This window comes from Anopheles coustani, chromosome 2 (genome assembly GCF_943734705.1).
Source record: "Anopheles coustani chromosome 2, idAnoCousDA_361_x.2, whole genome shotgun sequence".
NCBI lineage: Eukaryota > Metazoa > Arthropoda > Insecta > Diptera > Culicidae > Anopheles > Anopheles coustani.
Genome location: NC_071289.1, coordinates 11,111,252 through 11,137,001, shown reverse-complemented (window position 1 = coordinate 11,137,001; position 25,750 = coordinate 11,111,252). Strand labels below are relative to the sequence as shown.

Below are 25,750 nucleotides of genomic sequence, written 5' to 3'. Positions count from 1 at the left end.
CACAGGAGATATGGCACCTGTCAACATGTCTATTTGTCTCCCCCACGTCCCTAGGGGTTGGGGTGTGCAGATTTGTTGCGAAAAACAAAATGAAACCAAACTACACACTCACAGCAAAAGAGATAAAACATTCAACCGGGTTGGAAAGTAAATAAAAAGAATGGAAAACATAAAACGCAAACATCATCCGCGCCCGGTCCGGTCAACCATCCTCTCATCCGGCGCGCAAGTACGGGTAACGGGCATCAATCGTCGTAAATCAATCGCTATCTGAAATTAATTTCTTCATTAAATGCACTTCCCGCGCGGAACCGGCGAGAATCGAGGCAATCATAAACCTGTATGCAAACGCACTCCGCCTGTCGGTTGCGTTGATTCGTGCGGTTTCGCTCATAACGGCTTGCATATCGTTCGCAAACGGGTGGAATTGCCGGGCCGTGATTCAACGCCGGGAAAGTGTTTACGAGCACGCAATGAACGCGACCGGTTTAGACGATGATGAGCTGAGTGGCTGTAGGCTGCTGCTGCTTGAGAAGAATCAACTTGCTGGTGATCGCTTTTTAGCAGACGAGCTGAGGAAGTCATTTACGGGCGCGTTTATGGAAAAGATCCTGTGGGCAAGCGGGTCTTTCAAATGTCTTGGAAATAAAAGAAATAATTAAAATGTAAGAATAACAAATAAACTCTTTTCAATTATTGTATGTAAAACGCACTAAAATAAACGAGGATCCCTGTTTCTCATGTTTGCACAAATTGAATTGAACTTTACATATTTTACAACTTCCAAGATTTTTATGATGATCTTTACAATTTAAGCCACCAATTTAAATTAAAACGAATCTTTTGAACTAGACTCTAAATTCTTAAAAATATTTGGAATGCAGTTAAAGAGTATTACTGTCAGTAAGCGAGTGAAAAGGTATTGTTAGCTTAAGGACATTTAAATATTTTCATTCGAAGAAAACAAACATACCCAACTGAACGTGAGCTTCAAATAAATATATGAAGCAAACCAACCCGATGGATTCCAGGAGCAAAAGCCTCCAAAAAGGCGCGCCCAAATCCTACAAAGTAATCTGTGTGCATCCATCTGCTCGAGTTACCCGCTTCGTATACGAGCGCGTTCCAAAGTTCCCAGAATTTCCCCCAAACTCGTCGTCCGATCAAACGGCTACAGAAAATTAATTCTCCTGATGTGACTCGTGAGCGGTCGACTTCCTCCACGTTCGAAGACGTCCCCGCCGAAACGGCACAAACGGCGAAAGATAAGGACCCGTCGCTCCGACGGGTTTTTCCGACGAAAAAAGACACACACCGGCCCGGCGTTTTAACTTTACCGAATCCGCTTGACTTTTCGGTATTGTTTCATTTTCAATAAATTATCGATTGTTTCGCCGGTGCAGCGTATAATGGTAAATCTATGTCCGGAGGTTTGCGCTTGCGCCAGAGCCCAAGAAGGAACGCCTCGCGTTTGATCCGAAGAAAATTCCGCACGTCCTCGAGGGGAAAGGATGGCGGGCCCAGGTCGGTTCACGTGCTCGAGATGCACCGCTCGCAAAACCGGGCCCTACCGAGCTCACCTGTCGTGGCTCTTCACCATAAATCCTGCGCTCCTTGCAGCCGATCGAGCCGATCATGCATCCCGGTAGATCTCACGTCGTCGTCGTCGTCGTCGGCGTGTGTTCGATGCCATGTCGCCTTTGTTTGGTCTTCTCCCAACTGCCAAAACGGATCGCGGACAAGTTTCGTTCCCGGGGTACCGATCTTTTCAAACCCCACGCCCAAACGTGGAGCACAGGAGTATCGCATACCCACACACACACACACACACTTATTCCTTCCGCGAAGCTCAAATTGTTTCTGCCATTTACCGATACCGTCACGGATGCAGCAGCTCAAAGGAAACAAAAAACCAGGGCGCAAAGAACGTGTCCCGTGCGAAATGTCCGTGCACATGCAACCGAGGCTGCTGCCAATAACGTTGCCGCCTGCCGATGCATCCGAAATTGTTTCGTATCCAATCACCGGATTTTGTCAGGTTGGGGGAGAAGAAAAGGGGACGAAACCGGGCACGAACGCAAAAGCGAAAACGCTAAACAATGAGGGTAGCGCATAAATCTTGCCGAATTCGCGGGCGAGATAGCATCAAACATTTCTGACGTCACGTGTTCGGTTTGGGACTTTGGGTTGAGGGTTTTATTTCTTGCGAACGTCAGAATGTGTATTGTTTTATGGGTGTATTGAAATGTTGATTGAAATGCAAGTATAGGAAAGAAGTAGTTAAAGGTAAATGGTAAATGTTCTTCAACATGGGCACTTCAGAAAGATCATATTTAAAAGTGTCAAAGTAAATCCAAACTTACTTTTCCTTTTGAAAATTATTATCTCAGTGAACTTTACCTATCTTTGCACAGGAATTGTGAAAAGTTTTGGTTGCACAATCAACTCTCATAATCATCCCCTAGTAAAAACTAGAACGAATGTGAAATGAAGTAATAAAAGAAATGGTAATTCATGCAATGGGCGTTTTGATGATCGGTGTTTATACTTTGTCTGTCACTTTGAGTGACAGGATCGTCGCTTTTGTCACAACAGATTTTAGATAAACTCCTCTTAAAGCGAAAAAATGGTTTCAGATAACCTTGCTCATCATATTTCACGACCCAACAAAAGAAATGAGATTCATGTTCTGGAGAATACCCAAGTCCTGAAGCAACGAAGATCGTAATAAAGTTGTGATTCACCCCTTACCGGATGTTACTCATCTTGAAAGCAGTTAGTTTTTACAAAGAGGTCGCTAAAATATATTCAACAAGTATTAAAATAGACGCTCATCCTGTTGTTTCGAAACTCGAAAGAAGATTGGAATATGTTTCCGAATAAAATATGTGCAATAAATTCAAGGAATCGCTAGAAACATTTAGTTCGATACTTGAAACAGGACTCAAAATCATGCTGTTATCCTTCTCAATTTAATGTCATGGCAACCACATTTTCCCCTTTTCTACTCAAACATCTCCGTAGGAAGTCATTCTTGAAAGCCGAACTCCTTCCTCCAATTGTTGAGCCTATCGAAACGCACTGTAATTTGATAACGATTCCGTTTACATGGTTATAAATATCAACAACCCTCATCGATGGCATCGATCTGGTACGAATTACACGAACGGAAACCCTCCGTGCGGAGGCCCGAAAAGCTTCTAAAACTCGTCCACCAGATGGAAATGTAAACATTATCAAACATTCATTCACCAAAAACCCACCAGTGGCCAGTCGATGGGCTTGCTGCTGCTGGGAAAAATCGTCCAATGGGGCCCCTTCATGTAGTCCCAACGTTCCGGTTGAAAAGGAAAATCACACAAGTGCAACAAGTGTCCCCTCGCGCTCTCCCTACCGTTTTGCGGTTGAAACACCCGACCGGATGAGACCGGAAGAACCGACACCAAAGGGATTTCTACCCTCCAGCTACGCTGATCCTTGCACGATGGTGCATGTTTTACAGTTTAACTGCCTAAAACCCGGGAAGGCCTACGGAGATACCCGTTCCGATGCAAAACTATCGAAAGATTGCATTGCTATTTGAGAAAACAAAAAAGAAAACAAGCGAACCGAAAGTTCCAAACAGAACTCAAACGAGTGGCAGAACAGTAGGAGTAAGGTCATTCAAAGCACGGCCCAAAACACCCGGATGCGAATGGAACGTCATCGTCCCCGGATGGAACAAGTAAACAGTACTCCATTCGCATCAGGCCTCCTTTTGGGGAGTATGACTCGTTCCGGCTGCATTCTGGACGTCATGCTGCATTTTCTCCCTTCCCCAAACTCGATGGGACGACTCCGAGAGAACGAGAATTAACGACTTCACTTTCAATAATAGAAACCAATAAAAGGACGGCAAGTAATAGACGTCCTATTTAGGTTTATTATTTTGTTTCAACCCTCCACGGTGTCCTTTCCCCAAAAAATACGATGCACTTGGATGTGTAAAACGAATGAAAGTCTACGGGGGGTTCACCAATTCACCAGAGTCCAAAGTTTCCCAAGGACACGCATAACACACACGAGAAAAAAAGGAAAACAAGCTACGTAGACAAATGTCCGGCTAGGACTAGTCCAGAAGCATTCTCCATTCGTGTGCAAGTGAACGATGGATGGTGATCGCCTCAATTGCATCAACAGCGCTCTCGAAGAGGTTCAGCCCGTACGTTCCAGGACGTCCCCCGAATGTCGGTGCATAAGGCAAACATGATTCTTTCGTTCGTCGCTTCCGGCCGGTTCTGGTTCGTCAGAGGTGTTGGCAAAAACGCACGCAAACGATTTGTCCTCCCACGTGGTGTGGCGCTGGGATGAAGTGCAATCCATCGGCACACAAGGACCGATCGTGGGGATGCATCTTTCACACGGTGTTCATTTCGATGCAGGTCCGTGGTCCACTTCCCGCCCTTCACGGAGGGTGACTTTAAATCTCTGCCAATTTGGAGAAACTCTCATCATTTTCCACCACGAGAAAACGCGTCCAGTGCCCGGCACGCGACCAGCCCAAAGCTACCAGCCCTAGACTGACAGATGGAAAAGCATTATTATTCGCCCCATTCGTCCTTTGGCGTCCCTTTTTCGGGCGCGTCACACCACGGCAAGTCTTCATCGTCGTCCGGTTGAACGATGCGTTTCGGAAAATTCCGGTCGCCTATCGTCACGGAAAAGACTACCGGCAAACGGGGGCAACGACGGTTCTTTCGGGTTTGCATCCAACTTCGAAGGACATGGCAGGACACGGTGGACAGGCAAAGATAGATGACCACCCACACGCGTGTCCATCCAGCGCCGGAGTGTTCGGTTGCAGATTGAATGACTCGAATGCGTATGCACTTAGCGGTACAGCTCTCTAGATTGGCCTTTCTGTGCGAAGGGAACGAGGGAACGGGAGGGGTGGTTCGTTTATGCAAATACATAATTCCCGTTGATGCAGTTTAAACGCCATCCATCGTGTCCCCGGTGGATCCGTGTGTCGGTTGGGAGGGGTGGGAGGGGTGAGAACGATTGAAAGGCGTTCTTCTGTTTTCTCCAAGGGCTTGTCTACATCTGGGACTACCGAGAACGACGACGAAGATGTCAACCGCTTCCACAACGTACGACAATGTACGACACGATTCGGAAATGTGTTTAGAAACGATACACCGACGTCATAGAGGAGGACTAAACGGGTGTGAGGGCAGGAGGGGGAGTGGATGCAAAAAACGGAACACGCACATCCAACATCGGCAGCATAAAAGCATCACCGTGTCCTCCCCTCGGTCACTCGCACTCGCACGTCACTTTGTCGATGGCAAAACAATCATACACCGAAACAGAAACAATGAAATAATCATTGTGGTTTTTAGGGCCGAAAGATTGAATTGTTTTCGGTCCTCGTGCGCACGGAACGGACGGACGAACAGCCCGGGACCGGACCTCGACAAGACTGATGAATTTTAGGAAAGATTAAGCAGACACCGGACCAGGGCGGGGGTTGTGGTGTCCGTGCGGGTGGGTAAGATTTTATGAGTCTTCTCGCCCTCTGCTCAATGGGTTTCGATGATCGTCGTTTCGGATGTGAACTTCCGGCCTTTCGAGCAGGTTTCGAAAGTTGTTCATCATTGGGTGGGGGGACTGTTTTGGGGGCTGGAGTGATGGCATCCGCATGCATGTGCATGTGCATATGCAGGTGCGTTGTGCATCGGCAACGAACGATCCTCCGAGTGGCAGTAGATAATGGCACTAAATAGTTAAAGAGATCAATATTTATGATGCAATTTGATAGAGCTGGTAATACATTATGGTAATTTATGGAGTCAAATAAGAAGAGAAATAGTCCTTTTTGTTTTGAGGCTTCCGATTACTTATCGTAGGAAAACAAGACAAAATAATTTTACAGATGCATTTGAATAACTTTAACTACCCAGTATAAGTTATGTTACACAATATTTGTTAAACGAATGTTTTGATGTTTCAAATGTGCGGCCATTATTTGAATAGTTTCAATGTTTTACTTTATAATTCTAGTATTGTTTGAAAACTTTTAATAAGTGATGGTAAACTTTTTCATTTTCTTTTTTAATTTTTTCACTAGTACTTATCCAAGTACATCAATTTGACTTTTGGTGAAACACGTTTGTTACAAAATTATTTTTTTCATTGTTATAACTTTATTGGTTTTACGCAGTGAAACAGAAAGGTTGAATAAGAATAGTAACAATTACAACTATTGAACCTGTTGATCATTTTGCTTGCGTTAATTAATGATATCGCGAATCATCATTCTCGAGTAAGACATACCACGTAAGTCGTTTTTTAAATAGTACCACGTCATTAGACTATCACCTGTTGAGTTCTCATAACGCCCGTTCAAATTGGAAATGGTGCAACCCCAGTACCACCAGGCTCCGTGATGCTCCTCAGCACAATTAACGCTATTCGATTGATCATTGTCACGATCGAATGTGGTAAACTTTTGATTTTTTTGGTACTGCAACGGATCACCGGCTGTCCCTGAGTACGTGCCTAACTTCTTCAACTTGTACTCCTCCGATTCGCTACCGATCTCAAACTCGTCGTACTTAGCGTACCCGTAGTTTCCGTGGAAATCTTTCACTTCTACAAGTAGTTCGTGCGGGCGGTTTTTGGTCATTTGATGCACGTATTCTAGACCCAACAAGAATTCGCCATCAACATTCCCGAATCCATTGCGGTAATCCGTCCAGTTCCTATAAAAATCGACAGAACCGTCGAACCTTTGCTGGATGACCATCCAACCGCCTTCAAACTTAGTTTGTTCGCATAACACTTCAAATGGTTGCAAATTTTGCCCTACATGAATAACGTGTCGTCCGGATAGTTTCATTACTTGCCGACACGAGTGGGCAGGATATGGAAACTGGGCCTCGAGTATTTTCTTGCTTTTTTCCGACAAAGTATTTATATTTCGTACCGAATCTGTAAGTATATCAGGAGTTTTCTCGTTTTCTCCAAGTTTCAAAAGCGCAGTTTGCGTCTTTTCTTGGAAGGTTTTCGTTTCGGCCTTTTGTTGTAGGTGTATACTGTCCATTTTAGAAATTATCTGATTCTTCAAGTCTTCAATTTTTTCCCGTGTATTGTTTTCACCCGTCTTCATACTCTGCAATAGATACAAATACATATTTCTCAAAATTCAACCAGTTTTTCCTCCAAGATAGTATCATCTAACGGTTTTAATGTTTCCTTACCTCTTGTAAAGAGTTTTCCATTGCTTGGATTCTTGCATTGAATTTTGAGTCCACTTCACCAATCCTTTCCATCCCAACTTTCTCAAGTCTAATAAGCATTTCATTAATGCTTGTATGGCGGTCTTTTGAAGCTTGTTCAGTTTCCTGTGAAGAATTATCAATTCAAAAAGTAAAGATTCCAAATTCATCAAGTAAATTTGTTCTATTTTTTCATCAAAGCATAGTCAAACTCACCCTCATTGCCATTTCCAACAAGTTCATTCTTGTCTCAAACTTTTCTTGCAAACGAATTTCCATTTTCTGCAATAAACACGTGCTTTCATGTAGTCTTTTGATGTTCATTTAACACGTCTTTGTTGTTTAAATCTGTTACCTTCAGCAAATTCCCTATTTCACAGTCAGTCGTTTTCATAGTTTTCTCTACCTCTTGCAATTTGTCCTCCACAAACTCCATGGTAGTTATTAGGGGCTTCATCTCGAAATTTTCTAGAGCCATTGCCAGCCGGTCGGACACAATAACACCCAAGCACATCACCGTAAGATACACACGAGTAATCATGACTTTTAACTTACTCTCTTACACTTAAATGCACAATCCGAACGAATGATGAAATGACAACTGACGCTCGTACGATTTCGTTCGACTTAGAACATGTGTTCTAAGCGATAATGTGGAGTTATCAACAGCGGCCCAAATTAGCGGTGAACATAGTGTAACCGATGTGTTGCCAAACGTTATCTCGAACGGTTGTTCACGGCTGCACTTTCCTACTCGAGAAATGCTCTTGTGTTTGTGAAATTTTGAACATGCCATTTTAATGCTTTATTCTATTTTAGGTTAATCACACGCAAGGCATATGAATGACCGTCAAATTTGCCATCAGATGGTAGCAGAGAAAAGAACTTTCGAGAACCGGGGTTGTCGGTAGGTGAGTGAGTAAAATATGATTTTTTTCCCAAATATAAAATTAATTTCGCAGCCCTGTTTCCCATACAATAATTATTTATAACATCAATATGCTTCCATTTAAAACCTTCGCCTGTTTTCTATGAAATACGCCTGTAGAAGTTCAAATGTAACCATGTAAACCATGCACCTTTACTAAAAGAACGGTAAAATTGGAAATTAAAAGATGGCTCCGAAGTTGCAAATTAGTAACATATAAATATTCAATTTATTCGATCGCCTTCTCTTATGGTCCTTCTACCATAGACTTCCTAAATAGGGAAAATTACGACTAGAAAAAGTGGCCACCGTGCAAGCCACTATTAAATGCATACGTTCACGCATATCTACATAAGAATCGGAGTCCGCTAGCCCTCCCGGCGGAGAAAGAATTCTGACTTTCTTTCACCCAAACAACACCGCAACCATCACCACAAATATCGGCTCGCGGTTCCATGACTACTATTGTTAGTCCGATTCCGATTGCGAACCCCGATTTCCCAGCCAACCAACCAATCCCTTTGCGATGGTATGAGAAAAGGGTGTTTTTATGCTGCTTTATGTTGTTGTTTTTCTTCGCCACTGTTTCCCCACTGGTTAGTCCGTGTAATGTTGCACCTTCCGGTCGTACCGAGCCGGGACACTCGCTTGTTGTCTGGCAGAAGACAATCGTGTACTTTTAAATTAATTAAATATGTTAAACACAAATCTTGTTAAACGCTATCAATTTGTAGTATCACCCCAAGCCAGTGTGTGCAACCGCAAAGCCACCGTCGAGGGCCAACATTGCCAAACGGCAACTGGCCCTGCACCGTAACGCTTCCACCCGCCGGAACCCCCTAGATTCGCCCCCTCCTCACGCCATCGATTCGCTTTGGGGTGTTCGCTACTTTTGTTTTTCGCTTATCGCTTCGGCTTTCGGTCCGCGAGTGTCTCGCACGGACACGGCTCCATTTGGTTCGATTTGGGGAAAAAAAACGAGAACAGCACGATCACGAGGGCCCGATTCTACGATGGAGCTGCGTTGCAATTGGTGCGCCCAATTTCGAAACGGAAGCCAAACCACAAACCGAGGGGCAAGCAATATGCATCGATGAGGTCCTTGGCTTTCCCGCTTTAACATCGACACCGGTTTCTTCGGCGAAGGATTAAAAGATTGGCACACATTGCGAAAAAAAAAAACAATGTCACCGTCCTTGTCGTCGTCGTCGTCGCTGTTGTTGTCATTCCTTTGTGCTATGCTACAATTTGTGTTGTTCCGAGTCCCGGAATTCTTTCGATGTGGGTCAGTTTCGTACGCACTCGGAAGGAAAGCGACAAGGGCAGCAACATGCAAGCAGATTCCTAAGATAACAAACATATCCTTACTCCTGGTGCGAATCGAACCCGTAATGCGTAATATATGGTGGACCATAAATTAAAATTCCTTCCTTCGCAAATGACGATGCCCGAACGGAGGGCTTGTTTTGCATAAGGTTCTGCCGCCCGGTGTTGATGCATTTCAAGAGACCACCGAGACTTGCCCGCTTTCCCCGAGCATCGCCATCCGTAGTGTGCGTGTTTGGTGAAAACATGCCATTTTAAATTGTTTGAAAAACACAACACATCAAAGCTCAAGTAAAACGTGGAACACATTTGACCCGATACGCTCCCTAGCAGGTATCTCGCGTACATTGATGTCCCTTTTTTGGGCATCAGTCAAACGGTAGAAAGTTTGTGTCTTAGAAGCGTCAATCGACCCGAGCACGATTTACAACCGAACCGAAGCGGCGGGATTTCTTCCGACTCGCTGTCCAGATTGCTCCAGTTTTGCTCATTGATTTATGGCACCATGTTCGAACGTTAACGGGCTTAGGATATTTCGTAGAATTCGCAGAAGGAAGAAAAGAGAAAGTTAGGGAACAAAAGGGTATTCGAGAGGCAAATTTCGACTGCGTGTGACGAAAGATGTTGGGAAACATTGCGATTGTAGCGTGCTGTGAAAGTGAAGCAAAAATATGGAAAGCTTTCCCAAAGAAACAAAAGAATTGAGTGACAAATGCACCAAATCGAAATTTATTAATTTTACATGCAGAGCATTGAAAATGTGATCGAATTTATCCACTTTTGTTTTAACAAATAGAAGAAAATGGAATATGATTTTTAAGGTTTACATCCATTTATCATCGTGAGGACAATTTACTCAATAAAAAAATAGAAAACACAATCAGCAAATTAACTCAAATGCTGTATGAGTCATGCTAGTCTCATAGATAGTTCATAAAAATTAATATAATAGTGCAACATACATTTCAGCAGTCATGACTTAGAATTCTTCCAAACCTTATTAGCATAACAATCAATCTGTCCCAAGAAGAAATGAAACTCTTTTCTATGATAGAACAAAACAAGTTGCCAGAAATTGCTTTATTGACATACTAGTTATTTTAATGCTTTACAATAATTTAATTTATACTTTTAAGCATTTCTTCCAATTGTCCATCTACTTGACTTAATTACCCCGATTGTCCAGTTGTCAATGTTGACTGTTCATTCGAAAAGTAAAACAGAATGATGAATGTTCAACTGGCAAATGGCAAATTGATCTCGCTCAACGCTTAATCCATCAATGACGAACTGGATCAGTTGCAACCGAACTTGATTGAATCATTCCCTCTGTCCATTCGATTTGCCGGATGAAGATGGAAGAACTGTCCGCTCACGGTGGACACTGACAACACTTCGTTTAACGTCGAGAAAGTGATCGCGCCGGACAGGATACATCAGACGACAACAACCAGAAAAAATACGGAAATACCATCGGAGGTAAAGATTGAGAGCGAAAAAAAATGTGCATCGGACGAGTTTCAAATAGGAAAACAATCGGACGGTGGGAAATCGCAACGGCATCCACCCTGAGATGGTTCGAACTGGTTGCGAAGCGAACCAGAAGTGGTCCGATCCAAGCAATCGAACGACGACGAACGACAGAGATGATGATGATGATGACGATGATGATGCTGTCCGGTGGTAGACATTGTCAACGGAACTCCGGACGCTCTATCCCCCGGGCTTCTTCGGCGGTGGAGAAAGGAAGTGTGGCGTAACGTTGGCACACGGTTTGTCGCTCCGATCGGCCGATCAGGTGATTGACGGCGTGTACAACCGCAGTCATTATCTGTGGTCATTCTTCTCTCCGCGAAACGGTGCGAAACGGGCTTGCAACGTGCTGTCGCTCCGGGGCCGATCCGGATGCATTTTGCACCGGCGAAGGTGCCGGGCTTGAGTGATGGATTACCGTCGCCGTAGGTGAAGAAAAGAATGTCAAAACCAGCCACATTCACCGGCACCCCTTTTTGGGGACCGAAAGGCAACGGAGAGCCCGGGGGCGAGGGGGCGCGAATGTGTCAACCGGTGTGAGTTGAGCGATTTATTGCTGCGTTAAGATTAATGATAAATTGATATGAAATTTGTTGGTTTTTGTTTATATCAAATAATAAGGAAAGCGTTTCAGCATCCGACGGACACAACGGAACGGGAAAAAACAAAGGCATAAGGAGACATCGATATGCAGCACACCAACGCAAACCTCGGCGGTCATCGGCAGCCGTGCGTGGTAGGATTGATTGATTTATGATGGACAGCATAAATCATTGACAACATCAGCTTGAAACTCCGGGTGGAACGGGATGAAATTGCGAAATGCCGGATGAATGGACCGTTGTCACATTGTGGAGAGTTTTTCTCAAGGGGATTTTATTCAATGAATCAGCGTGTTCCACGGAACGGGGTTTATATTCTTGTTTGGTTTTGTTTTTTGGGTATTTTTGTTTCTTATTGTTGCCAATTTACGATAAAAGGAATCATCTAACAAAGGTTTAAAGAACGTCAGCTTATTTTAAGTTAATTATTATCAATGATCTGATATTAGAAGTAATTTTTATCATTACATTTTTTGTTTATTACACGAACATCAATTAACAACAATTGCCGTTCTGGCAACAAATTTACGCGCACCGCTCAAATTAATGCCTCATTTGAGCCACATTAAAACTCCCGCCATAAAATGAACCACAAAATGCATCCGCTTCTGATGTAGTGCTCTCGCAAAACCGGCGAACCTAATTTTACCACCATAAAACACAACGGCGTGTTCGATAGGGTAAGGGAAGATGAAAAACAAAATGTAAAATAACTGGTCGACAAAAAAATATTACACGATGACGGTTTGTAACAGCGGATGCACACCTCACACCGGAACAATATATCAGCGCGTGCTGCAATGCATGCAGTCGGGTGCATTTAGCTGCACTCCGATGTAAATCAACTCTCACGGTGGAGATCATAATCACCAGCGAGAAGGGGTGAGTGCGGAGTGGAGGAAATCATATTAGTGAAGCTTTCGAGGATAACGAACATTTTTGCAGCGAGAGAATGAAATAGGAAAAGGGGGAAAAAAGAATCTAACTCTAACTCTCCGATCAGCACACACATACACAAACAAACCTCACCCTAATGCATCCCTTGTTTGGGTGCCCATAAACCCCCTTTTTCGATTGCATACATTCAAAACAGCTCGCTCGCTCGAAATCAAAAACTAAACGAATTATCAAAACATTTCGATGACGATTGTTCTGGTTACGGTTGAGTTACAACCGGTTGGAAAATTGCACACCCCCTTTCCTTCCCGGGACCGGTACAACGTATTTCGGAATTGATTGCGCTTTTACGCAGCAGTCCCGCCCCTCCCTTCACCTGCGCACCCCCTCTAAGCCCACCCCTTTACCGGTGCATATCCGCTGCCGGACGCTATTGATATTTATGAGCGGCAGCGGTTTAGTCACACAAAACATACCGGAGGTTTAAAAATCGTCCTCCCGTCCCGTTTGCGCGACGGAGGATTTACTTTCAAATGCACATCGACAGCGTTATCGACCATGCAGCGATCACACATACAAACGGCCAGGCACACGACGGCAGATGCGGACAATCATTAGTTTAGCGTGTGCACGCGCTGCAGAAGCGTCGGATGCATGTTTAAGCTCGAGCCCGATGCACGGAAAACCCCGGGAAAAACATTCCCCCGGCCCAAAACCCCCCCCTCGTCGGACATGCCCTCTCAACCAGAGCCGGGCGCAATAAATCATCGAAATTTCATTTCTATTCACGCAATTTCGGTATTTATTGCAAACTAAATAATATTATTATAATATTGATAAATTATTGAATGTTCGATTTTAATCATCATTTATGCGGACAGTTTTCCATTGTAAATCTAAAATACAACTCCTCTCCTCCCCCCTTCCTTCACCCTGATTGTATTGCAGGTTGGCCCGAAACTGCATCCGTACCGTCCCGGTCCGATGCGTTCCTCCTCGGGTGCAATCGCTTCGGTTTGCTAAACTGGAACAGTCTTGCCAGATCGGTCGGGAATAATTTATCGCCAAATTTGGCTTACAGCCTCCCGCCTCACGGGTTGCGCTGTTGTTGACAACAACAACAACACATCCCCGATACCCGGGGAAGGTGGAATTTTTTCGTATCGATTAACGCCATTGCAGCAAATTTTGTTTTTAACTGCTCGAACACGAAATATCGAACAACAACTGTTGAAAGAAAGTTTTCGAAACTACAGAAGATGATGCCTCAAGATTCCAACCAGATTTAATTTAGTTTTCGCTTCCAGCCGCCAACCATTAACCGGTAAGATATGACCCGAATTCATATTTTAATTATGACATTACTTTACAGTGAGTCTTCCCCCGGCTCTATCAGAGGACATGTTCCGAATCTGGCCACGAAAACCCCAAAATTACATCATAATCCGCCTGAATCATGTTGCCCCGAATCGGTTCATTTACCTGGCGGCCCACGACGGAGCCCTCGCGGTCGGCCCACGGCGATTAAGTGATGGGCCGGCGAGGGGGGGAAAAAAATGAACCGGCCCGGATTGACTTGAAAGGTGGCTGGCGCTGGACCACTTTCCGGGTATGAAATAAAGCGTACCACTTCCCCGCACCCACCCCCGGAGGAGCCCCGTTGACACATTGATTAAAGTTATTGGAGCAATTTTTCAGCCCATTTTATTGCCTTAGACACAACACCGGCATTGCGATGAGAGGTGAGGGAGCGCAGACGAAACGTCATACCGTTTCACAAAATTTACGCACATTCACAAAAAAAAACGGCGAACCGGTCGCGAAAGTGCATCGCGATGCAGCGAGCGAGGGGGAGGGAACAAAAAACCGCCACCTTGTGGTGGTGGTGGTGTTGGATGACCGTTTGACTTTGTCTTAATTTTGGCACCGACATAAACTGATGATCGCATTCACAGGGTTCGGTTTTTTTTTTCGCGGCCGGTTCTGGTTTTGTTTGTCCTTCCCGATGTTGCCGTTCACCAGTTTGCGGCAAAGAAAATCGATATGGAAAACATATTTATGACGATAATGATTGTTAATCGATGGAATGGTTTGGTTTCTTTCTTCGTGCGGAATGAATTGCTTCATTCGGTCCATTTTTGATAAAGGACGCAACAAGAGCCCCGGTGTGATCATAGTAGGATCAATGAAGGTCAAATATAGTGTTCAAAATTTTAAAACTGGTTGTGGAACCAGGTTTATGAGATAAAATACTTTCATAGATATAAATAGTTTTAATGAATCGTGCAGCAACTTCTACTACGTAAAATTAAATTGATTCATTTCAAATGAGTATTAAATGAGTATTAAAGTTACAAAAATAAACTATTGGAAATAAAACAATTCTAAGTTAGTCTTTCTAATAACTTTAACTAATTATTATCCATTTTTATCACTTCTTATAATTCGTAAAATTCGTTAACACTCCTCACAAGCTTCTCCAGCATCCAATCTTCGTCGGATCAACCGGCAGACATAAAGTACAATTTGTATCGAAAATAATTTCTTAATAATCGCCTCGGCGCTGAAAGCCACTTCCACGGTATGCCGGCGTGTCCCGGTAAAAGCGTGGCGATGGGCCATCATTTCACGCAATTTACGATCCACGGTTTGATAATAGCATCGCCATCATCTTCCATCCGCTCGTTGGCGGATGCATCGCGGAAGGTGACAATTCTTCGCTAATCCACCACCGTCTCACCGTCGTGGCTGCCTTTCCCAGTGTGAGGGAACAAGAGGTCTTTGAACCACTCTTCCACCATCTTCTATCCTTCCGTAAGACAAACTTTGTCTGCTCCTAACGGTGGGTGACGAGGAACGTCGCGAATCGCACGGTTTTTGACGCGCACTAGAAGCCTTGACATTCGCAAGCGACACGTTGCGCTTCTCGTTGGGCGATCCACGCCGAACCTCCCTATCGGCGTGCAACGTACCGGTGAGGTCATAAATCAAATCGTTTATGTGCGACCGATCGAAGGCAGCAACAGGCACAAAAACAACCACGCGATCATTCGGTGGTTCAATATGCAAGCCTTCTATTTATGTTCGATCAAGTGCGCAAGAGCTATCCGCACGAGGTCATCAATCGCACTCGGAAAGAGGCTCTCCGATGGGCTCCTTGGGCAGGAATGTCAGTTCGAAAAAGCGCAACCGTTCGTGCGGACATCTGGCGAATCGTTCCGGTGGCGAGTGGGGGACAAAATATGCAAATGCACCGCCATCCCCAGATCCCGCGGGATGCCGTTTTTGCCAGATAAATTACCTACCCGCCTAATTAGCCATTATTTTACATTATTCGTTTTCATATTGGCGCAAAAGTTTATATTAAGCTAAGTTACGATCCGCCCCGGCCCGTTAAACGGTGCTTGAACTTCTCTTTCACTCCGGCTCCGGCTCGGATCGTCTCAGCTCGGAGCGGGCGGAGGTTGCGGTTGCCATTTGCACCCGCTTGAAACCTGCTTTTTTCCGTTCTCCAATAGTGGTTCTATTAATCAGCGCGCGGTTTTGCGTTGCGCCCTCTGGCCGCGTTGATTGAACTTCACTGTCGGTTTGGCTCATCAATTGTAAATGCACTCAAGCGCGGTGCCATATTGGATGCAACGCCTCCAGTGTGTCCAGGCAGCGATGCAGTGGTCCAGTCACAGGCCTAAGGTGTCAGCAGCGTGCTTGTGTCTTAAATCCTTCATATGTAAATATTTTGTAAAACATTGACTTGTACTTCTTTTGTTTGAATGGGAATATTTTAAATCATTGGGATGATTTGAATATACTGATTATATGTTTTCTTAAGCGTAGCATTTCGAAAGCACTATTTATAAAGTCTTTTTGATTTTCAATAGGAATAGAATCATCGATGACGCATTCAAAAATGCCCAAGACGTTTGATTGAAAATCACGATTTTGTCATATGCAAATTTCTATATTAATTTTGATCCAGTTTCAACCCAAAATTTAATGTTTGGTTAATCACCTTTGGTCATTACAACGGATGATTTACTTTAATGTTTAATGCGTTCTCTCCCTTTTATACAAAAAAGGTGCACTGCTCCCAGTGCAAGTTAACAAATCGGAAAGAAATATTTAACTTCTAGCTGATTAACCCGATTTCATCCGGGTAGAAAGACAATTTCAAACGAAAGACTGTTTTAATTCAGTATCTTGAGTTTTACAATATTAAGAATGTTGGACGTTTCACACTGGAAAGTTGGCTTTCTTATAATTTTGTTTGGTTTAAATTGATTAGATCGATTTTGTGTGATTGAGAATATTTGTAGGAGAAGATAAAAGAAGTCTGAGATGAAATATAGCACTCAAATTGTGACCATTCGATTTAGTGACCCCAAATACTACGAAAATGATACCCATATTGCATTTTAACCATTGTTGAGCTGTAGGGGTAAGATGGTAGCCCCTTTCATCCTTTCCTGTACATGGATGAAATTTTATTACATGATGGCTACATATTTAAGTAGTATGTGTATCAATTATTTTTAAAACCCATTCCAAAATTGTTGAATTATTATTATTTTTCATCATTTCAGGGGATAGGTGTTCGGAAGGGGGAAAGGGAAGGAAGTCATTCGACAGGATAAAAAAAAGCTACACTCCAGCCAAGTTTGGTACACATAGACTCAGTAGATTTTGCGTTGCATACATGTAATAAGAATTAAAGCTTTTTGTTTTCAGCATTGCTAATGTTTTACTGAAGAGGAGGAGGGTAAAGGAAGTCTGGGCTGAGATTGAACATTAAGAGCGAGGCTATTCGATTTAGAAACCACAAATACCACGAAATTGATACCCATATTGCATTTTTACCATTTTTGAGGTATGGGGTATCGTGAGAGCCCCTCTTTCCCCTACCCCTTTTTTTTATGTGGCACGACATCCCCTAATGGGACAAGGCCTCTCTCCGAAGAGAGTTTGTGTGACCGAAAGACGGTATATTATAGATCGGTGGTCAGCCGTTCGTAATACCGGAGGGTGCCAGACTCGAGATTCGATCCCACACCTATGGTGTGGTGTTTCCTCGTGCTACCGCTGCGCCATGGGCACCCCATCTACCCCTAGGAAGATAAAATTTTAAACCATGATATGTCCCTATGTGAGCGGTATGTGTTCCAATTTTTATGAAAATCCAATCAGTAGTGGTTGAGTTATAATTGTTTTTCATTAATTTTAGAGGGTAGGTGTTCGGGAGGGGTAGGGAGGATTGGAAATATCAACAAACGAAGTTCAGATCATTCAACCATGGAAAATTAGCTACCTTCCTGCCAAGTTTGGTGCAAATCGGCCCGGTGGATTTTGCGTGATGCGCTCACATACATACATATATTTATATATACAGACAACGGTGACTTTTATATATTAGAAGATACATTCACTATTGCTTTTATTGGATAAAGTAAGTGAAACAGTTCGCTTACGAATATTAAAGAGCTTTATCGTTAAGTCGATCGTTGAATGTTTATTCTAATTGATGCGATCACGAATCATCATTCTCGAGTAAGACATACCCCGAGAGTCTTTTTTAAAGCCCCTCCATTCCATCGCACTCTCATCATCTATTGTGTTCTGATAACGCCCGTTCAAGTTGGAATAGGTGCATCCATGATACCACCAGGCCCCGTGTCGCTCCTCAGTACACTTGTTTCCATTTCTGTTATTTCTACGATCGAATGTGCTAAACTTTTCATTTTTGTTGTACCCCATCGAGTCTCCTGCTGTCCCTGAATATGTCCCTAACTTCTTCAACTCATAACTCTCGTAGTCACTGCCGATCTCAAACTCGTCGTACTTAGCGTACCCATAGTTTCCGTGGAAATCTTTGATCTCCACCAACAGTTCGTGGGGTCGGTTTCTCGTCATTTGATGCACGTATTCTAGCCCGAGCCAGAATTCGCCATCCAAAGTACCAAATCCATTGCGGTACTCTTTCCAGTTCCTATAAAAATCGACCGAACCGTCGAACCTGTGCTGGATTACAGTCCAGCCGCCGTCAAACTTAGTTTGTTCACATAACACTTCAAATGGTTGCAAACATAGCCCTTCATGAATTACATATCGGCCGGATACTTTCATCACTTGTCGACACGAACGAACAGGCTTCGAAATGTGAACCTCGAGTATCTCATTGCTTTTTTCCGACAGTGTACTTATATTTCGTACCGAATAGGTAAGCATGTCAAGAGAGTTCTTATTTTCACTTATTTTCTTGAGCTCAGCTGCCGACGATTCCTGGATAGTTTTCATTTCTGCCTCTTGTTGCTGCAGAATATTGTCCATTTTAGAAATTATCTGGGTGCTTATATTTTCCAATTTTGCTCGTGTGTTATCCTCGCTGGTCTTCACACTCTGCAAAAAAAATAGTTAACATAAATGTAACACAAATCGATCAGCTTGTGATCCAAAATCGTATCTCATACCCTTATTGCCCACTACCTTACCTTCTTCATAGATTCTTCCATTGCGTGCATTTTTGTCTCGAATTTAGAGTCCATTTGCTGTAGACGTTGTTCCATTTTCTGCAAGAGAATATCATTGTTCTCACTCATCTTCCTGTGTTCAATAAATTTAGTCAAGCATTTAAAATCATCACCTCCATTTTTGTCTGCATGGCTTGCTCTACTGCTTGCAGTCTGTCTTGCAAGAAGTCCAGCTTGGTCATCAGCAATTCCATCTCAAATCCCCCAATAGCTGTTGTGGGGTGGGCTGACATGATCACCAAAAAACACAACACCGCGAGACACACGCGAGTATTCATGATTTAAAACGTTCACTTTTGCACTGGTACGTATGATCGAATCAAACCCATAAAGACGACTGAGGATCGTGTGGTTCCGTTTATTGCGAGTAGGCAAACAAGAACAGTAATGCAACATGGGTTCTTAGCGATAACGTAATTCCACCACCAATACCAATAGTCATGACCATATTGTGGCAAAAACGTATTCTTGCAGGGTGATTATGTGTTTCATTCGAGATTATGGGTTTCATTTAACAACAAATACTGTGTTTTCACTTGTCTTTGCTTTTAAATACATTATACACGGCACGATAGTATGATTCTCTATTCATTATGCCATAAAAAATGCCTTACTAAAAGCGTGTTAATAATTTTACTGTGATTGAAAATTACGATGTTGTCATATGCAAATTCCTATATTAATTTTGGTCCAGTTTCAACCCGAAATTTAATGTTTGTTTAATCACCTTAGGTCATTACTTTAATTTTCAATGCACTCTCTCCCTTTTATACAAAAAAAAAGGTGCACTGCTTCCGGTTAAAGAGTCCCAAATGATTGACTCGGTAAAAATGGCCGGAGGAACAAAAAAACCTGCGCACTACGATCTTAAAGCCAACCGTGCAAGGAACTGCCCGACCTCGGTGCGATCGCTGGATGGCGGCGTGCCAAAAGCGCGTCAAACTTTAGCACGTCCGTTTCAACAGATCGCTGTCTTATTTCTATCAGCCGGATATAAATCAGTGTCATTAAATCATAAAAATTTCATTAATTCAGCCACTCGGGCGGGCGACGGTGCGGGGCGGGATCTTGTACGAGGATCGAAAGACGACTTTCCCGAATGCCCCAACAACGCGCCCCCGAGTACTCCGTTCCGATCGCGGTCAGTGGCGTTTTTCGCTCACCACGCCGAGTGCATCTGATTGCGACGATGCGGTTGCTGCAATCCGGGTTTTGGAAAGCCCAAGTGTGAACAAATGCATCCACAGGACCAGCGGAACGGGCTACACACACTCGACGCCGTCGACGTGACAGACGTGGCCCGAAAGTGTCCTCCCGATTGTCAACTGTAAAATGAATTATGATCATTGATGGTGTTGATGACTGTGTCACTTACGTGACACTGCTAAGTGCCTATATATAATGTGCCACAGGCCTCCCCCCCCCCCCCCCCCCCCCACCCCGTCCGCCCTTTCTCCAGCTTGCGTGACGGTTTTTCCATGCTTTCACTCGCCGCCGAACGGGGAACAATATTTCGCGCCACGAAATTGTTGCCGCGTTTTTGGACGAAAATGATGTGTGATGGAATAATTTATGATACCCTTCAGCAGAACAGCACCCACGGGCAGACGGACGTGCTGTTGGGCAAGAGTTATTCGTTCGGGTGTTTTTGGCGCGCTTTTATTTATTTATTTTGCCTTGGTGCATCTGAAAATACAATTTCCAACCTCGCGATCTGTTTCAGATGGAGTGCTGTGTCAATGTTGATGCGATCCGCTCGTGTAGCAAACATTCCATAGCAGTTGAGAAAATCGCCTGACAGTCTGAGGATCATTTCATCAGAGACAGAAGGAATTCTATAATGGAAAAGTAGGCCATAACTCTCTAACAAAGTGTTCAAATAAAAAAGCGGCAATTTTAGAGCACAAGATAGTTTTGTACTGTAAAAAAACAAGGCGTAACGAAACAAGTTTTTGAAAGTTCCTCGTGTCATCTTCAAAACACAAATGCGCACAAATAGTGTGGCAAAAAATCTTCAAAAAATCAGTGCTTTCCAACACCAACAAATGATCGCATCGCATCATTAGGATTCGGAACCGGCCCGACCGACCATACATCGCCATATTTCAGCCAGTTAATTGAGGCTCCACGCTCGAAACGGTCACTAGAAACTGCCCGCCACTAAATCATCACCATCCCGATCGTGACGGTGAAATATGGATTATTTGTCAAACCACAGGAAATTTCGATGGACCCGGTTCGGCTAATTGACGCCGTCTGGCGAACCGGTCGAATCTTTGGCCACGGTTCCGGCCACGGATATCGCCGCCAGATCAAATTGTCATCCTGTCCGATAAGGTTTGGTTGATTGGTGGCCGATATGTCGGTTTGGTTTTTTTTGTTTGGTTACCTTTTCCATACCCCTCCTTGCTACAGGAGCACATATTTACATTACAAAAACACACTAAACCGGAGGCGGGTTGGGGGACGGTGGGATGAGGAGCGAAATAAATTTGTATCAAACCGAAAGACAAATATACAGCTTTGATTTCCTCCTCCTCGCCGAAGTGAAACCATGGTTGGTGAAGGCGAGGGGTTGACATTAAAATAAAGATGAAGATGATGACGACAGGATTTTAGGCAGACAACACTAATGAGTCTTGCTGATTGATTAATATCGCCCCGGGATGAGCCGATGTGTGACGCCGTGTGACGCCATTACGAACGAAAGAATCCGAGCGAGGCAACTCGAACCCTTGAAGATGATCATCAGGAAGTGGGAACGAGGAAAACACTTCTTTCAAAAACGTGATACACGTTTGAGTTTTAATTTTGTTTAACTGAAAACATGGGTAGATTTTTTTTTAAATAAGAACACATTGGAATTCTATTAAATATATTAATTAAATTATACAAGAGCTTCCGTCATTAAACACCATACAATTATTTTAAGAAAAGAAATTCAAATTTCTGGAAAATATTTATTTACTTTCTAAGTTTCCTTTTTTGTTTATTTTCTTACTACCCGCATTGCACAAAACCGTCAAGATCTCCCGCTAAACGCAGATATGTCATACGTATCAAAAGCTCAGCTTTATTAAACGGCTGCCTTTGCAAACCCGCGCTCAACACGAACAGTGACAGAAGCCTCCGAGGCATGACACACACACACACCAACACTCTCCACGCTTGATCGGCGAAAGGACGAATGGAAAGGTCATTCTGGAGAGCGGTCCAGACACGGAACCCAACAGCCTCGCGTAGGACACCCACTCATCATCGCGGTTGTTTGCCATTGACACCACGAGCCCTCGTGGCGCATTCCTTCCGCAACCACCCAACCCCACCACGATGCGCGATGGCACATCTTTTAAATCACAATTCGGACAGTTGAACGCGCTTTGATATGATATATAATGTGCCCTAACTGGGCCGCCGTCCGTGCTAATGCTCGTTCGGACAATTTTATAATGTCCCGATGCGACGCACCGCCACCCTGCCAACCCTGCATGCATTCATTCATTCATTCATTCCGCCGTCCGGGGCCGTTCATTATAAAATAACACCGCGGTCGGTGGACCGAAAAACATTATAATAGCATACGCCCCCCCCCCCCCCCCCCACCTCCCCTTTACCCGAGGCTTTCCTCCGTTTTTGGAGGCTCCCGAGCGATAGTTTCCCATTGTGGTCCGCGTGTCCGGAATATTTGAAATGAGAAAATTTAGCACCCGGACGCTGACCACCTCACCCCCTTAGGGTGAATGGCCGGAGGATGTGCGAGGACCCGCCGCCCACATCAGAGCCACTTGATGTGTTCACGGTTTCGCCAAATCAGCATAAACAGATAGCTGTTTAGCTGCGATGAAAGATGGCAACAGGATGGCGCACAAACACCCATCCGGAAGCGGTGGGGTAATGGGTGGGTGGGGGAGGGAACGGAAACTCCCAAAAACCCTCTCAAAACGGTATGTGTCGGTGCATTCCCGACCCGGGACCCAAAACGACAGGTTCCCATTCCGGAGTGTAGCTGTGTGTGTGTATGTGTGTGAAGCCTAAGCGTATCTAATTTTATTTCGCGAATTTCCCAACCCCCGGCTCGAAAACGGATCGCCTTTTCCGTGGCACAAACTTTCCACCGTTGCCCACAAAATGGGAGGGGGGGGGGGGGGGGCGCTCGGGACGGGTTTCGGAATGGCGTACTGATTGTATGTCATGTCCGTATAGATGTCGTTTTAATAATAATTAACTGTCATTGTCACATATAAACGCATATAAATAAAACTTATCGGGGTTCTCCGGGAGTCCGGCGTGGAAAATATCTCCGGTGGCGCCTGTTTTCGCGCTGGCGTAGTTTTCGGTAAAGCATCCAACCCGCGCCCGAAGCCCATCCTTCATCCGGGATGCCGGCCCACTCCGCGGTGTGAATAGTTCTGGGGGTGAAGAAGAAAAAAACCGTGGAACACGCCTTTGAGGACAAGGGAGCCGATCCGAGGACAACAAAAGCGCGGCACGGAGGAAGGAAGGATATGATGCATTTCGAACGCAGGTTTTCGGTTGCGTTCTGCAGTCGTGGTTGATGTTTTAACTCTTTCCTCTCGCCCTACGAGCGAATTGTAGTGCATGTGCATTCGATTGACACATACTCGGGACTCCACCGTTCCGCGCACCTCTCGCGTGAGCTCCTCTCTTTGAAAGCTCCGGAACCAGGACCACCGGAATCTGTAAATTATTTATGCAAAACACACGGATGCAAGCGCGAACCTAATGGACCAATCTAATTGCTGGTGATTATGAGGTGAAAATGTATTCTTTATTTCATTCAATGGTCATCATGTAATCTGATTGAGCGGGAATTAGACCGGAGAAGCGTGAATTTCTTTTAATGTATTTTCTTGATTTGAGGCGACTCGAAAAAGTTAAAAAATCGGAAAGAAATATTTTACTATACAACCACTATTGCTTTTATTGAATAATGTAAGTAAGGGAGGGGGGGGGGGGGGGGGGTCCGCAACAGCCGAGCGGTAGCGCCGGTTAGAAAATCGACCCATGAGCGCCGAGGCTCACCTCCTCGACGGCGTGGGTTCGAATCCCAACCGAGACCGGGCCCTCCCCTGTACGAGAGGACTGACTATTCACGTACAGGAAAAAGGGAAACAAGTCTCGTAAGCCCTTAACGGGCAGGCATGACCAACAAAACAAGGTCGTTACGCCAAGAAGGAGAAGAAGTAAAACAATTCGGTTACGAATTATAAAGAGCTTTACCGTTGATCGTTGTATGTTTATGCTAATTGATGCGATCACGAATCATCATTCTCGAGTAAGACATACCACGAAAGTCATTTTTAAAGTACCACCATTCTATCGCACTCCGATCATCTATTGTGTTCTGATAACGCCCGTTCAAGTTGGAATTGGTGCATCCATAATACCACCAGGCCCCGTGTCGCTCCTCAGCACACTTGTTTCCAAATCTGTCATTGTTACGATCGAATGTGCTAAACTTTTCATTTTTGTTGTACTGCATTGAGTTTCCTGCTGTCCCTGAGTATAACCCTAACTTCTTCAACACATACTTCTCCGATTCGTTACCTATCTCAAACTCTTCATACTTAGCGTATCCGTAATTTCCGTGAAAATCTTTCACTTCTACCATCAGTTCGTGGGGTCGGTTTGTCGTCATTTGATGCAAATATTCTAGTCCGAGCCAGAATTCGCCATCCAAAGCACCGAATCCATTACGGTACTCCGTCCAGTTCCTATAAAAGTCGACTGAACCGTCATACCTTTGCTGGATGACCGTCCAACCGCCATCGAATTTGTTTTGTTCACATAACACTTTTAATGGTTGTAAATTTTGCCCTACATGAATAACGTATCGTCCTGATAGTTTCATAACGTCTTGACAGGAAAGGACAGGATACACAAAGTGAGCCTCGAGTATCTTATTGCTTCCTTCCGTTAGTGTACTCATAATTCGTACCGTACCGGAAAGCATATCAAGAGCATTCTTGTTTTCACCTATTTTCTGAAGATGAGTTTTCGACGTTTCCTGGAAGGTTTTCGTTTCAGCCTCTTGTTGCTGCAGAATATTCTCCATTTTAAAAATCAACTGGTTGCTTATATTTTCGAATTTTGCTCGTATGTTATCCTCGCTGGTCTTGACACTCTACAAAAAGCGATTAACATAAATGAGCATAAACAGCTTGTAATACAAAATCGTATCTCCCACCCTTAATGCACCCTACCTTACCTTTTTCATAAATTCTTCCATTGCGTGCAATTTTGTCTCGAATTTAGAATCCATTTGCTCCATCTTTTCCTGTAGATGTTGTTCCATTTTCTGCAAGAGAATATCATTTTTCTCACTCATCTTCCTGTGTGAATTAATTTATTCAAGCATTTAAAACCATCACCTCCATGTTTGTCTGCATGGTTTGCTCTACTTCTTGCAGTTTGTCTTGCAAGAAGTCCAGCTTGGTCATCAGCAATTCCATCTCAAACCCCCCAATAGCCGTTGTGGGGTGGGCTGACATGATCACCAAAAAACACAACACCGTGAGACACACGCGAGTATTCATAATTTCAAATGTTCACTTTTGCACTGGTGAATGATCAAATCAAACCAATAAAGACGACTGAGGCTGGTGTGGTTCCGTTTATTGCGAGTAGGCAAGAAAAAATCAGGAATGGAGCGATAACGTAATG

The 25,750-nt window shown here is 44.1% G+C and overlaps 1 protein-coding gene across 1 annotated transcript; it reads right to left on the bottom strand.

Moving 5' to 3' along the window:
- Positions 1-6,271: 6,271 nt before the first annotated feature.
- LOC131262192 (angiopoietin-related protein 7-like) lies at positions 6,272-25,415 on the bottom strand. The gene is made up of 3 exons (XM_058264140.1): positions 25,296-25,415; positions 24,374-25,211; positions 6,272-6,633 (listed from the first exon to the last, which is right to left on the bottom strand). The coding sequence occupies exons 1-3, from the start codon at positions 25,413-25,415 to the stop codon at positions 6,272-6,274; spliced, it is 1,320 nt and encodes a 439-aa protein (XP_058120123.1).
- Positions 25,416-25,750: the final 335 nt, after the last annotated feature.